A 14962-nucleotide genomic window follows, 5' to 3' on the forward strand; every position below is an offset into this window, starting at 1 on the left:
GACAGAGCCACCCAAACTGTTTCCAGCCTTTATGCTAAAATGAGCTAACCATGTGCTGGATGTAGCTTCATAATTATGCTTCTGATTTAAGTTTTGACAAGAATCATATCAGAATAGTTCCCTGGAATGTTTAATTATACTTTTACAAATCGAATAGTGCAATAAAAGAAAATGTGAACAGTGTCTTTTCTTCTTCTATCTACTGTGTGCTTCACCAAACTTAACAGCATGACTGATCTATTAATAGCTTCAAGAACACAAAAGCCAACCAAGGGGGCAGCATCGCTGTCATGTTTAATTATTTTGCATAACTGAATATGAAATTTGAATGGACTGAAATCCGTTTTCATTTTATGTACACTCGACTTGCGTCAACGACTACGATCGACCACGATCCGATTACACCCCTGGATAAAATCGATCCGATCCGTTTTGAATATTCGTGGTTCGATTAGAACTGACTTTGGGAACTTAACTTTCGACTTAGATCCTTGCTTCCTCCTCCCTCCTCCCCCCCCCCTCTCCCAGGGTGCCAGCCAGGGTGTGAGCCACCACCCCAGCCAAAAATAAAACCAGCCCAATATCAGAACTCAAAATATGCCCGTGCCAAACCATACACTGCTTTTTTAGTCCCCATCCAGTACCGCTGCTAACCATGTGCCCTAGCTACATGACCCACGGCGAGTGCTGTCGACAGGGGTGGTAGTGAGTGTGGTGTGCTCACCTGTGTGATGTCAGCGTAAGCGTGCACGGATCTTCATTTGCATGCAAAATAGGTCTACCCGACCAGAGACACAAAAAATTCAACTTCAAAAACCAATTCATTCGCGAAAAAAAACTGACCTGGCAACACTGCTCCCCTCCCATGTGGGAGAAGTCGAAGAGACGATAAGTTGTCACTGCCGGAGCCTGGCCGGAGAAAACAAACAAACAATAACATCATGCAAGAATAGTAGAGGGATGTAGCTTCGCCTTGCTCTGTTTGCCATCTTTCTCGAAATGTTGATGTTGTATTGGGATAATAGCATCCCCAAAGATAGCATTGTCTCTTTAAGAAGCTTAAGAAGACAAGAGGAGGGGGGGGGGGGGACCAATCATTGTATCATAGGGAGTGCTGCATGAGGCTGTAATCCGCCTCTTTTGGGGAGTGTTAGAAAGGGAGCTGAGGCGTGATGAAGAGGGGGGGGTCCCTGTAAGTAAAGGAGAGAAAGGGGTATAAGTCCCTCCTAATTCTTTGTTCTTCTTCAGATGCAGAGGACCGACTGGGGAGCCTCGCTGCCTCGCCGCCTGACGTGCAGCATGCTGGGGATTCAGTTAAAGAAACGTGAAAGGTTGAAGCTAATAATCCGCCACAACCGACTAAATCTCTTGAGATATGCAGTTCCTCCATCTGAATGTCCTCATTTGTCAACACTAACTCCAGCACGTATCTTGTTTCATGGATAACTCGGTGGCTCTGCGTGTGAAGGGACCCCCTGTCCTCATATACAGTACATCGGTTGACCCACTGCCCCCTAGTGCAAGGAGGTTGAATTGATCAACTTTTTAAGCAATTCTTACTTCTGGAATTAAAGGTCTGAGAGATGAAGTGAACCATGTTTTCCAATCGGGTCACCGAAAGGTGCCAGACAATCCATATGTTGTACTTCTATTTCTTTGTTTTCTTTTAATGAGGTGTAAATCAAACTGAAGCTTCATCATGTGACCGGTCCCTGCCTTTCTTTGTCCTGCTTCATGAAACACAGATTACAGTGGCAGCATCAAACCCACATTGCTCTGATACCTCTAGTGACTAAAAGATGTCATATTGAAGATGAAATAAAGCTTTGATATATATCTGATAAGAGGAGGATGGAGAGAACCAGTCTAGTTACTCGTCCAAGTGATTGCTGGCTTCCCGATCACATGGTTCAGCATCGACGCCGTAGTTTGTGGCGTTGCTTTATTAAACCTATGAGGTGTTTCTAATATTTTGCCCGCCTTGTGTATGTAAGCAGAGAGGACAGCAAACTAGAAACACCCCTAAATTTAACGTAGTTATGTAGAATATCTTCCACCTCACTAATAAACATTAGTCTCCTCATCATCAGCTGAACATTAAGAGCTCGTAAAGGTAGATTTTCTGACAGGGCCGTTGTGTTGGACTTCATTGGATTTAACAGCCGTATCCAATAAAGAGGCCACCGAGTGGAGGGGTCTGTGGACAGTAAATGTTCCCGAGGCCTTTTTCCAGACATGACGGGACATTTACAGGAAGAACCACGTGCAAAATGACACGAGGGAGAAGAGCCTGCCAACGAAGCCTTCATGAATGACCATCGCCAGGGACATCTCTCCATTTCTCTCAGAGTCAAAGTGAATACCGTCTCATCACTTTCATGGTGCAGAGATTTCTGCTGCTGGCCAGTTTTTTCTAATTTGCTCACGTTATTTAATCGTTTTTTTTTTTTCACGCAGTTGGTAAACATACATCGTAGTCTCTGATTAGCACAGCGCGCGTTGTTGTTAAAATGATGTGCAGGTATTTTACAAATTTGATTCAAAGGCAAGATAGAATTCCCAGACATACAGAAAACAACAACACACGATGCTATGCGTCTCACCATCATATAATAACTGACAGTATTATAGACTCAAGTAGTGGAAGACACGCCCCTGTGTTTCCTGCCGTCTTTGGTCTCCTCCGTGCCGTACGCTCTCTGCAGCTGAGGAGGCGTTCACTGTCAGGGCAGCGGCGTTGCTCCCCGCTTCGACCTTCAAGGAATACTTCTCACACAGACTCGCATCCCTTTCAATTCCTCAACCTTGTTATTCTATGAAATCTTTACGACAGGTATTCCCAGCCCCTTTACTAAAGCTACACACACACGACTATATATCACCTCCCCTTCTGTACGACGGGAGGTGAATTCAATATAACAGCAACATCGGATAGCGATATCGACAGAAAGATCATTTGAGCATCTTTCAGATCCCCCAGAGTCACGGTGGAGGCGTCAAGCAGAGCAGGATGGAAAGATAATGAACAGCATTAACATGAAAGCCTCATTAGCACGCAGACCTGCGTCTAATCTCAGCGAAGGCGCACTGCTTCAGAGTTTTATAGTGACGGATTAATAAGCTGGAAGCACCGGCACTGACGAAGGCAACGAGACAGAGAAACGTGGAAGAGAAAGAGACCGCTGTATACTGAATGAAATGCATCACACTTCTGCTGCTGGAAAGAAACCTTCTCCAGCTCGTCTCACGAGACGAGGAGACTCCTGCAGAGGTTTCTGAGTGCAGACGATCCAGAAACTATCTATTCTCCTCGACATCCGATACAAAAGAAAGGCAATAAAATGAATAGGCCAATTATAGCCGCAGTAACAATGGTAATAAATCAGCTCTTCATTTCTCTCGCCTCTTGAAAGGTTTCCTCGTCAAGAATGTAAAGGATACAGACAAACTAGTCATGGATGAATAGTTACCAGGTCTGAGACAAAGGAACTGCTTCCCTAAAGTCAGTGCTGAGACAGATGGTGACAAACGGGACCTCAGGAGTCAAGTGGATGTCTCAGAGTGTTTTGTGTTGATGTCATAAACGTCCTAAATGTCCAGGAGGTCCAACACATGTTTTGGTCATGACTTTGGAGACGAGCTGAATTTTATTTTGCTTTCTTTATAAAAAAGAAATTGCATGAATTTCTGAAACTGACAATTCTCTTCTTCCAAATGAAGAGACGGTTCTTGTACGTCAGCAGACGATACTCTTCTTATTGCTCATTTCACAGCACACGATCAAAAAGTCATTAAAATTGCAATTATCCGCGTTTTAGTGATGCAATATCGTTCCTAAATCAGATAAATACTCTAATTGTGGCACATGGGGCTCCACAGCTGTGTTCTCCAAGTGTCAGTTATTTTTACTATTTGGAAATATTCTCACGTAGAGTTATTACGAGTTATTATTTACTAAAAGCAAGAAGAAGACATCCCAGCAGTCTCCTTGTCACAATGGAATTTAAAATCTGCGATTGACGGCCTAGTTCTTCTCGAATCAATAAAAAGCAACGTCCCAACATCTGGCCTCCTATTCATGCTCCAGTAGCAACACGCCAGGTGTTTTACTCTCAAGTCTCCACAGCCTGAAGGAATACTTCACGTCCAAAATGACCATCACTCACCTGTGTTACTTCCAGAGTGAACAGAAAATCAAAAAACGTCAAAAAGAAGTGAAAAATGAAAGTAAATGGGGCAAAACTATATCAAACCATCACGCATCATCCAAGTCTCATTTATCAAGTCGTATTCTCACTACTTCCTAAACACGTATTTGCTCAAACTTACATTTAAAACACTAAATCATAAACAGTGTCACGCGTGCACACGGCACGCTATTCATCAAGCGCTCTAAAGGATGAGGTTTTATCTGTGATGCATGTGTTTGGGAAGCACTGAGCGTACGTCTGGATGTATGAGACGTTCACTCTGCTGCACGAGCTCTGAGAGTTTGTGATGGTGTCGTATAGTTTTGTTGTTGTTGGTAAACACGACACACATTCAGGTTTTTTTTTTATTTTCTTGGTTCCAGTGTTTTTCTTCAAAGTTTACAAGCTAACAATCGCGAGTGATTGATATTTAACGTGATCATTTGTTCCTTTAACTGCTCCTGTGAGCTTTTCTACTTTATGTCGTGAGGTCACCATTGTTATCTAGCAACAGTGCAAACACACAATGCACAGATCAACAGCTTGTGATCCGGCTTTAAGTAAATAAGTAATAAACATGACCTCAATGTGGCGTTCAAAGGAAAAGAACCATAAGTTGTTGAATTCATGTTGACTTTGGTCCAAACCAAAATGGTGGATCAAAGTGACATTGAGTTCTTGTAGAATGAAGAACTATTTTAAAAGGGAATTCAAAGAGATAGTAGGATTAAAATAAATCAAAATCGTCATAATGCGATCGCTAAAAGTCCCGATAACAATATCAAAGAGATTAGTCACTGAAAAAAACATCAGTTCTTTACAATGTTTTGAGTTCAAGGGGGGGGGGGGGGGGGTCTGGCAGGAGGTGGGATCTGGTGGCAAAGTAGGAGGAACACAGCTGGAGAAGAGGAAAAAAAAGAGCTTATTATGCATAAAACAATGGAGACAAAGCAGAGGGTCTACCTGCGGGAGGCGGAGCAGTGCCGCCCTCCACTTCATCTGAGAAGGCGAGCAGACACCCGGGAGAGAACGTGATGTCATCCAGGCAGATGTCGCCCTTTGGGCTTCGGCCCACCTTGCCCTCAAACGTGACCTGGAAGTCCCTTTTATGGCTCAGCGGGATCTCCCTCATCTGCCAGTAGTTGCCCTGGTCTCCCGTCAGGTTCAACAAGAGATGAAGATGCTCTTCGCTTTGACTGAACACGCTGAGGGTCCCGATGCCGTCTCCAGACATGTGAAAGTAGAAACGCACCTGGACCCAGGATAGAAAAATTAGAAATATGTGAAAATAAGGCACCGACTTCCAGAGTGTGCAGATGTGAACGCTACTTTTTTATTTATCCTCAACAGTGGAGGACGATTACATCATCGTTGATTTTACAGTTTACCATCACATTGCCACAGGCTGCTGCACAGCTCGGCACCGCTTTCTTTTCCATTTTCATATTCCTTTTCTCTATTTCTCCCCATGGCAGAATATGGAAATAAACCAAAAATGATGGGCATAGAGAGGTAATTAAGTTTGAATCTAGTGACTGGATCCAAGCCTATTTTCCTTTCAGTCCTTGTCTTATTAAAGATTAGTGATGCATCGTCTCTGATAGGCGTGCAATAGCTGCAGCAGCACAACTACACCCTCCATCTCCGGAGAGAGGGGCCGCCCGTCCTCCTCTCCCCCTCACGAGACCCTCCCTTCACTTTCATTGGTGCCTTTTTGCTGACTGTGTGATTGATTGACAGGTCAGAAGTGGGACGAGACAGACTCGACGCGCAGAGCAAACCGAGCGGTCAATCAAGACATCGCTCCCGGCACAAGCACACACACGCCATTTGTGATTGCTTGTTAAGTTTCAAGACAATTTCAACTGCAATCTTAAAGGAATATTTCAACATCTTCACACTAATTAGATTAGTTGCCGAGAGTTAGATCAGAGGATCGCTGCCGCATGTATGTGTGCGACATACGAGGCTTAGTTTAGCTCTAGATAAAGAAAACACAGTATTCTATTGGTTTGTTTAATGGGCCAGGACACAAGTCCCCTGAACACGCAATATCGTTAAATTCAAAGTCAGAGGGTTTATTACCTTTGGATAGAGCCAGATTAGCTGCTTCCTCCTGGGTTCAGTCGAAGCTGAGCTAACGTGTACTTCATATATTTAACAGACAGACAGGAGCGTTATCGATCCTCTAAACAAACAAACTTGATTACTGTCCCAACACATGTTGAATTCAGCTCTTTGTGCACGTTTTCTTATGGAAGAATACATTTCTGGTGAATTAGACAAACATTTTTAGTTGGTACCGTTTCCTTATTTCATAAACTAAAATGAGAATCCAAATTGCATCCATGTGGTTTAGAGATGATTACAAGTGTTCCTGCTGCTTCTTAAGACCACTTTACAACATATAAATAGATAATTGAATATTAAAAACATGGAGCATCTTCAGTGTGTAGTTAAGACTTTTAAAATGGAGCAATCTGCAGTAAACCTTCAAATTACATCCACGGAATAACGTTTAGCATTCATGGCAGCAAAGCCACAGAAGTGCTAATGTTTTATTCCATTTTTTAGTGTGTCTTTAACTTTTTCCATCTATTCTGATTGTTACTACTGAAGGCTTTTATCTTTTAATTGAAGTTATATATTCTATGCAGAACCTTTGTGCTCAAGGGAGCATCTGTGCACAAATAAATTGTCAATATATCGAGCTTCCAGTAGTACTAAAAATAATGGCATCCTCCTATGTATGTGTTCAGATTGTAAAGCCCTCCGAGGCAAATTCGTAATTTGTGATATTGGGCAATATAAAATAAACTGAATCGAATTGAATACTAACTTTTTATTTTCACTTCACAGAATTAACTGCCCTTTGACCTCCGTCTCACCTTGCACTGTGAGCTCCTGCGGCTCAGTAAGGGTCCTGATACTCGGGCGGCGTCTCCGACTGCCTGGGGGAAGGAGCTCTCCAGGTAGAGGTAGTGCCCCGAGGGGTCTCTCAAGGTGTGGTCACTTGACGGCCCGGTGCCAACTGTGGGGGTGCGGCCCACTTTGATCCGCCAATCAAACTCATCCCGTCGGCACTGACGCCAGGAACAGAGGTCAAACTCAAAGCTGCAGCGCCCACTGAAGCCCTCTGAAAGACAGCAATGCAAAGTGTAATCCATCCCGGCTCCATTCATCCGAGATGGATCTTTGGCAGGGTGTCATCAGTCAGACATCAGAGGAGGCCTCACTGCAGATGTGGGCGTCCTCGTCGGAGTCGTCTCCGCAGTGGTTGATGAAGTCGCACAGGTTGTCCTGAGGGATGCAGCGGCCGTTAGCGCAGGCGTACTGCTCAGGTGAGCACGGCTGGTCTGAAGGAAGAGGAGGGGAGCAGTGCAGGAAGCTGACGTCATCGATCACCACGTCGCCCATGTAGCTGATCCCTCGCTTTGCCCGGAACACCACCTGGCCAAGGACAACAGAGATAAGATCTTCATCCTGTTTGTCACATAAACACGTTGATTTTTAGACACCCGACTTGACGCTTAATTACCTTCGCATTGAAAATGCCGGAAGGTTATGTTTTGATCGCCGTGTATCTATTTATTTATTTTATTTGTATGCGTGTTATTCGCAAAACTCAAAAAGTATTGAACCGAATCGCATGAAATTTGGTGGGATGCTTGATTATTATCCAGGGACCAGTTGATTAGATTTTGGGATCGATCGGGTCAAAGGTCAAGGTCAAAGGTCATGAACAGGTCAAAAACTTTCCCAGAACTCAAAAAGTATTGAACCGAATCGCATGAAATTTGGTGGGATGATTGTTTATTATCCGTGGACCAGTTGATTAGATTTTGGGATCGATCGGGTCAAAGGTCAAGGTCAAAGGTCATGAACAGGTCAAATCTTCTTGAATCACATGGAATTTGGTGGGATGATTGGTTATTATCCGGGGACCATTTGATTAGATTTTGGGATCAATTGGGTCAAAGGTCAAGGTCAATGTCATGGAAAGGTAAAAATCTTTTTTTTACCATAGCACGATACATTTGTGTCCAATTGGCATGCAACTAATGCCAAAATGTTCAGAATTCAATGCCCAATCTTGTGATATGCGAAGGTATGCGCTCTACCGAGTGCCCATTCTAGTTAACATCATAAGACGAGGGAGTGGAACATAAGGCTGACAGCAGAGGAACATCGCTCAGAGCGGTCCTATGAGTGATGGTACTCTGCTGTCAGCTGGTGGAGCTCTCAGAGAAAAGAAGAATGAGGCACTCGGACTCATAGCTCCAGGTCTGTGTGGTCACACTGACCTGCAATAACCTCAGCAGACAGACACCGTGAAACCTTTACAACTCTGAGTACCGTCACACGAACAACTTTAGACTCATTAGACTGAATTAGACTCAATCAATTTGTTGATTATCAAGTCTGTACATAGAATTGAGCCTCTTATGACAGAAATTAGGCCAATTATTGTTGTGCACACAGTACCCTGAGAGGATGTCTCTCAAACCGAATGTCAATAATTATCATGTCTACAACTTTCAAAGTGATAATGACACATATTTACATATCCTGAAATTGCAGGTGCCGTATTTTGAAGAAATCTCCTCCAGACATTCCTGAGTTAATGCATTCACGAGAATGTGACGGCCCACAAAATGAATGCCACGAAAGCATCAAAAGGATTACAACTAAAGAGACATCTTTGTGGGGAACCAATATCCCCTGATGCTAGAGCAGTATTACTGACGATGAAAATATATAAAGCATTTCACTTATGTTACACATTTGAAAGCATCTCTAATGATCGACACACCTGGAAGCTGTTAGATAACCCCACGAACACCTCTCCTCGTCTCCATTTGTTGCCCTGGTTACCACTCTGAGACCAAACCCGATGAGTGACGTTTCCATACTTGAACAGCACCTGCAAATATATAGTGAGAATAACAGACGTGGGTTTTCTGATGAACGCGTTACACCCAGTGCATTCTCCGGATGAATACAGCCTCTTTACTGGTCTTACGTGCAGCGATCCCACCGTGAATCCGCTCATGTGGTACCAAAAGACCAGCGCGCACTGGGGCCCAGTGGAGGAGATGGCAGGTGTCTGGAGGTCAGTGGCTTGACCGTAGCCGCCGTTTGAACTGTCGGCACACATGTACCAACCCTCTGGACCGCCGCTATCAGAGGAAAGACAGAACATCAGAGTTATCTCCCCAACTTAGAGTCATTGTTGGGTTTGGTTTGTTGTCCATCTGAGTGAAATGAGGTCTTTGTTTTTATTTTCTTGTGTATAAGTATTAAACAGTACTGCTCCGATGAATGCCTCTGGACACTGATTGCTTTGATGGTGCGCCACCATTTGCTACCGAGTACTGAAGTATAGTTTATAGTTCATAGTTTAAGTTGAGTGCCCATTTTTTCTCTGGAATGAAACTATTTTTTGTCGATTATTTGTTGTTCAAGCAAAAATGGCCAAAAAGCTCTACTTTCAGGCTCTCAATTTCTGCTTCCCTTTTTTTTAAATTCCCCAAAGAGATGTTGCCTGATTTGAGTTAAATAAGATGCAGCTTCCCCTCTCCATTTTAATCGTGACTTATGGATTGAATGCGAGTTAAGGGTGCTGCAGGAGTGATGAAGGAGAGTTTCAGCTCAAGGGCGTAAGGGAAGAAATGTCTGAAATCCAGTGCCAAGTGCCAATTTCTGCTCTCACTGGTGACTCAACAAAACACAGAAAAGGTCAATCGGGTTGGTTTATTCGCTATAGGTGAGTCACACTAACTGAGTAAAGTTTTAGTAAAGTAAAAAGTAATAACGCGTACAAAAAGAGTACTTAAATACTTTCCTTCTTTCTATTTTTTCTTGAATCTCATCCCTACTCTGTACTTGTCTATATATTGATCGACTCTTCCGTCTACTTAGTGGTTAGTTATCTCTTCTACAACACTTACATAATTTTAAGGACATTTAATTTATTCCTTTTCACCATCCATAATTTTCCCGCATTAATCTTTAATATTTTTGTTCATAAACTATTACAAAATAGTCAAACAATAGGCCCATAATAATGTCTAAGAATCTAAGATTACATTCTCAAATCACTTGTTTTATCAAACCAACCGTCCAAACTTTACTTCATCAAATCCTCATAGTTTGAGAAGGTGCAATCAGAGCTAATTTTTTTTAAATGACTAGTTGCAGATAAACTGATTCATCAAGCTTAAAAGATATCACTGTCACATTATTAGTTTTGGGGGTACTCACAGGGTGTGGTCATTGATGGGGCGGTGGTACTGCTCCCCATCATGAACGCTCTCGCCTTGGTCAGGTGACCAGCGGAACGAGTGCATCGGGACCAAAGAGGTGTCGACGCTGCTCCAACCACAAGCATCACCGCCTTCAAAATCACACCGTTCCTTCACTGGAGGAAGAGAAAAGTGAATGAGCACCGGAGGGCGGAGCGGGAAGCATAAGACACAGCACTGTGAAAACAGTAAAAAGGCAATAATTAAATCTTTCCACGGAGAAATTCTGAGTGAAGGAAATATAAATATTTGACCACAGCTGTCTTCATCCGAGCCGTCGGAACAATCGCGCCTGAAGTCACACACTTTGCCGTTGGCGACACACTCCCCATGCGTCCCACACACAAACTCTCCATCGGGGCAGCTGTGGGGCTGAACTGTGGGGGGCGCAGTGGTCACTGCAGGGGTCGTGGTGTTCGAGGTGGGGAGCTCTCCTGGATCAAAGCACCGTTTAAACAATCAACGGTTGGGAACTAAATAAAATAAAATAAAAAGCAAATTAAAAAGTTTAAATGTTCTGCTACGGCAGATTCATTTACCATCGTATGGGTCGCATTCCAGGAAGGAAAGGTCATCAATGGCAATGTCCCCATTAAAATCATCTCCCACTGTACCTTCTATCAAAATCTGACAAAAGAGAACAAATAAACACCAGTCAAAATCAATTAACGATTTAAGATTGTGTTGCACCAACTGTTTGTGAATCCTTTTCCAGTAAGCCATGCCAGTTAGCCAGCATATAAACAAAAGAAGGGACCAGCATGCGCGATGGCTTGTTGTTTCTAATAATGTTGAAGTGGTTTGAGTGCGGCCGGCTTGCCAGTGCGTGTTGCTACATACGCTGCATATAAAGTTGCTCAGAGATGATCACTTCAGGTGAGTTGTACCAACAGCCACCAGCTCTGCTGACTTTGTGCCAAGAAGCCGAACATCATTTGGAAATATTGAACGGCGAGAGTCTGGCATTGGCTTTCCAAGAAAACAGCTTGAACCTCAAAAATTAGAAAATGTTTCCTGCTGATAAAGTTGCAGTAACCATGCCAACACACATGTGGTTTGCAGAATAAACAAAGAACGTCTGACACAAGTATATTTGAGGCACTAGTAACATCAGCATGATTTAAGCAGCAGTGTTTCGCAAACATGTTTTGAAATATTTTTCCAATAATAAGCCATTTCCAAACGTTTTAGTTAACTTTAAAGCTCATTGTTGTTGTTTTTTACCTTTTGTGCATTAGATGTGGTTACACTGGTCATATTACATCTCAAATGCAAATTCAGAAGGAGTGAGTTGGTACAATTCACGATCTTGATATCAAATCATTATACTTTGTAACATACCAGACTGACACTGGGTTCAATTCATCAGCGTCTCTTCTATTTTTCACTTTTACCATTCCTGCGGTCAATTAGCTCCACTAACTAACTCTTGTTTTCAAGAAAGTAACGGAGAGAAAACCTTTAACTGCCTCTCAAGTTACACTCCCTCACGAGTGATGACAGCAGAACATCCATCTTGGAGGGATGCATGTCGAGTAGCGAAGCTGTTAAATGCCTCATTATGTAAAGCTGTGGTGCACACTCAACGGCAGCCTCTTGGCTTCACCAGGGTTTCACTGCTGCCTGCTGGGGCTCATGTCTTCATGTCTGCCTTTGATTACACAAGGGGAGCGATTGCAAATGATATTACGCAGGATGTGATTTGACTCCAAGTGTAACAGTTTAGCTCCACATCTTCCTTTTATTAGTTGCTTTCATCCTGTCTGCCTGTTTCACTAACTATCATGTCTGTCATGTCGAGATCCTGCTTCCCATCTCGTCAGTCCAACTCCCTTCACCTGTTCTCTCACCTGCCTCTGATCACTCCCTCGTTAATCCCTCATTCCCTTCACCTGGTCCTCATGCAGTCTCACCTGTTGCCTATCCCCTCGTTAGTCCCTGTCTACTTAGGTCCCCTCACTTGCACCTCTGCCAGATTGTCTTGTGTTTTCCAGACCAAGCACGTTACATATTGTGTATATATATTTCTTAGTGTTCTGTTCCTGAGTAAAGATCATTATTTGCACTTCTGTCTCCTGAGTCGTGTTATTGGGTTCACCCTAATACTCCCGTGACACCAAGTGGTATTACAGTAAACTATCCAACAGTAAAACATGACATTAAACTAGCTCCATTTAAACCGGCTACAACATTAAAATACTGCTGCGAGCATCAGCAAACGTCTTTCCCACCAACATTAGCGCAGATTGTTTTTTAAACATTGGGGAAAGTCGGTAAAAATAGTCAAGCTCATTTTCCATTGCCAGTAAATGGGTATGCCTTTTCGTTTTTTTCCTGGTGTGTAATGTTCGACATCGCGAATGTGCTGTGAAACAGTTACTTAGGCTAACAGTAAAGACGAACAGAGACCGTTTCAACGCTAAGTGAGGTAAAATTACTGTTTGATGGCTTTGACGAGAGCAGATGAAGTCTATGTTTTGTCTGTAACTAACCAAATCCAAATGTCCAACTCCTTGTTAATTATATTGATCATAAACTGTTTTCACTTTGGAATCACATCACATACAATCACGCTGGAAAAGGGTCCAATAAATACCCGTGACCTGCCGAGTCATTAGAATGAATGATGTTAGTGTGTGGTAGTGGGTGGTTTTTTGTGTTCAGTAATAAACCATCACGGTTCACAACTAAATGTAGAAACTTTTCCTCAGTAAACGTGACATTTTAATATATTTATTCTTAAGAAATGCTTATCTGAACCATATTCTGTATTTCTGCTCATTGCAAAGGAGGAAATAACATTTGATGACAGAAATCTTCTAAACACAACTAATGAGGCCAAAGCCTAAAAAACAGTTTAAAAGAAATTGTATCTGGCGCACGAGTTACCTGGAACGGCCGAGCGCTGGAGAGGTAGAGCGTCTTCCTGTGCCAGAGGTTTCCTTGCGCTCCATATCGTACCCACAGCATGTGCCCACGGCTGGAAGTGGTGGTCCTGAGGTACACTGCCAAGCAGAACACGTGGGAGCCGAACATGTGGTAGTGGAAGCGGAAAACACAGTGGGACCGGGACGCGTTCTTGCCCCGCTTGTGGGTGGGTTGGAAGACTCTGCTGAGCAACACAGCAGTGTCTTTGAACTTCTGGGGGGCCGAGGACTCGATGTAGAGGTAGTGGCCGGAGCTGGTGCCCAGCGTGTGGTCCTTCCACGGCCCCGTGTCCATTGTTGGAGTGGGGCCTTGGATGCGGGTCCAGTCAAACACATCTCCTCCTCCCTGCTCTTGTTTCCAGCTGCAGAGCCCGCGTTCAAAGTTACACTGCAGCTCTGGAGCTGTGAGACCAGAATTTTTAATGATTATAGGATATCATGTCATGAAAGATATGATAAAAATTGTAAAGTGATACAAATTAATAAAGTTATAAAAAAGAAGAAAAAAAAGTACAAAAGTAATACAAAAGTAATAAAGTATTAAAAGTAATAAAAAGTAATAAAAAAGTAATGATATAAGTTTAAAAAGTAATACAAATTAATCAAATAATAAAAAGGTAAAAAGTAATGAAAAGTGCATTTATAATAAGTGCAAGCAGAGGTCTGGTGAAATCACTTTCGATATTCCACAGATTTTCTTTAAACTTTCAAACTTGTAGTTTTCAGCCCCGCAAGTGGTGCACTTGAGGCAATTTACTTGTTCTGGAACCACAAAAGATTTTTTTTTTTCATTTATTCTGTAGTACTCTGGACCGTAAACGACTTCGATGTGTAACATCGGTGGAGTTCCTGTTCAGTAAAGGATCTGAGTATTTCCTTCAACACTGCATATTTGTAACCAAGAGAGACACTCACAGCAGCCCTCCTCGTCGGATCCATCCCCACAGTCATCCACAAGGTCACAGAGCTGCATGTGCTCCGCACACGCCTTAGTATGCACACAGTGGAAATGATTGTGTGTGGGGCACTCCGCCACTGCAGGGGGCATTGAACAGTTGTTGAAGGAGATATCATCCAGGGCGGAGAACCCATCGAACACACCGAGGCTGATCTTAGCCAGAGCGATTTGGAAGGGCCGGGTGATGCGCCCCAGCTGTACGGTGACCTGGTTCCAACGGGTTCCCTGGTCGTATAAAGTCCTCCATATGATAGTTCTGTTTTGGACCCCATTTATTCGAAGGTACATGTCTGCAGCCCCCACAGAGATACCTGAGTTATAATGCCTGAAGGAGATGGAAGGTAAAATCTTACTGACAATAATATTCATGTATGCATTTTGTGGCTTTATACTTTTGAAATGATTGACTTAAAACAGATACTATATATCACAGGTACGTCTCGTGATGATGCATATGCTTTCAGGACATACATGAGGGGTTTTGATTACTATGCAGACAAAAAAATGAAATGTATAAACCTCCAGCCCGTCTCTGCCAAGAGTACCCCTCCAATCATCCAGTGTAAAAATAAAATCTGACAT

The 14962-nt window shown here is 43.1% G+C and overlaps 2 protein-coding genes across 2 annotated transcripts in view; one reads left to right on the forward strand and one right to left on the reverse strand.

Annotated features, from left to right (window-relative positions):
- The window catches only part of si:ch73-174h16.4 (leucine-rich repeat-containing protein 14), a 157920-nt gene that overhangs the window by 97947 nt on the left and 45011 nt on the right, over window positions 1-14962 (forward strand). The window lies entirely within an intron of this gene.
- malrd1 (MAM and LDL receptor class A domain containing 1) overlaps window positions 1-14962 on the reverse strand; it is a 47128-nt gene that overhangs the window by 23092 nt on the left and 9074 nt on the right. Inside the window, exons 9-18 of the mRNA XM_056434685.1 lie at window positions 14338-14705; window positions 13385-13824; window positions 11035-11122; window positions 10750-10929; window positions 10455-10611; window positions 9214-9370; window positions 9004-9114; window positions 7427-7640; window positions 7079-7326; window positions 5154-5442 (exon numbers count right to left, since the gene is read on the reverse strand). Coding sequence (XP_056290660.1) covers window positions 5154-5442; window positions 7079-7326; window positions 7427-7640; window positions 9004-9114; window positions 9214-9370; window positions 10455-10611; window positions 10750-10929; window positions 11035-11122; window positions 13385-13824; window positions 14338-14705 — 2252 coding nt within the window. The remainder of the gene's footprint in view (window positions 1-5153; window positions 5443-7078; window positions 7327-7426; window positions 7641-9003; window positions 9115-9213; window positions 9371-10454; window positions 10612-10749; window positions 10930-11034; window positions 11123-13384; window positions 13825-14337; window positions 14706-14962) is intronic.

Source organism: Pseudoliparis swirei, chromosome 16, assembly GCF_029220125.1.
Source record: "Pseudoliparis swirei isolate HS2019 ecotype Mariana Trench chromosome 16, NWPU_hadal_v1, whole genome shotgun sequence".
Lineage (NCBI taxonomy): Eukaryota > Metazoa > Chordata > Actinopteri > Perciformes > Liparidae > Pseudoliparis > Pseudoliparis swirei.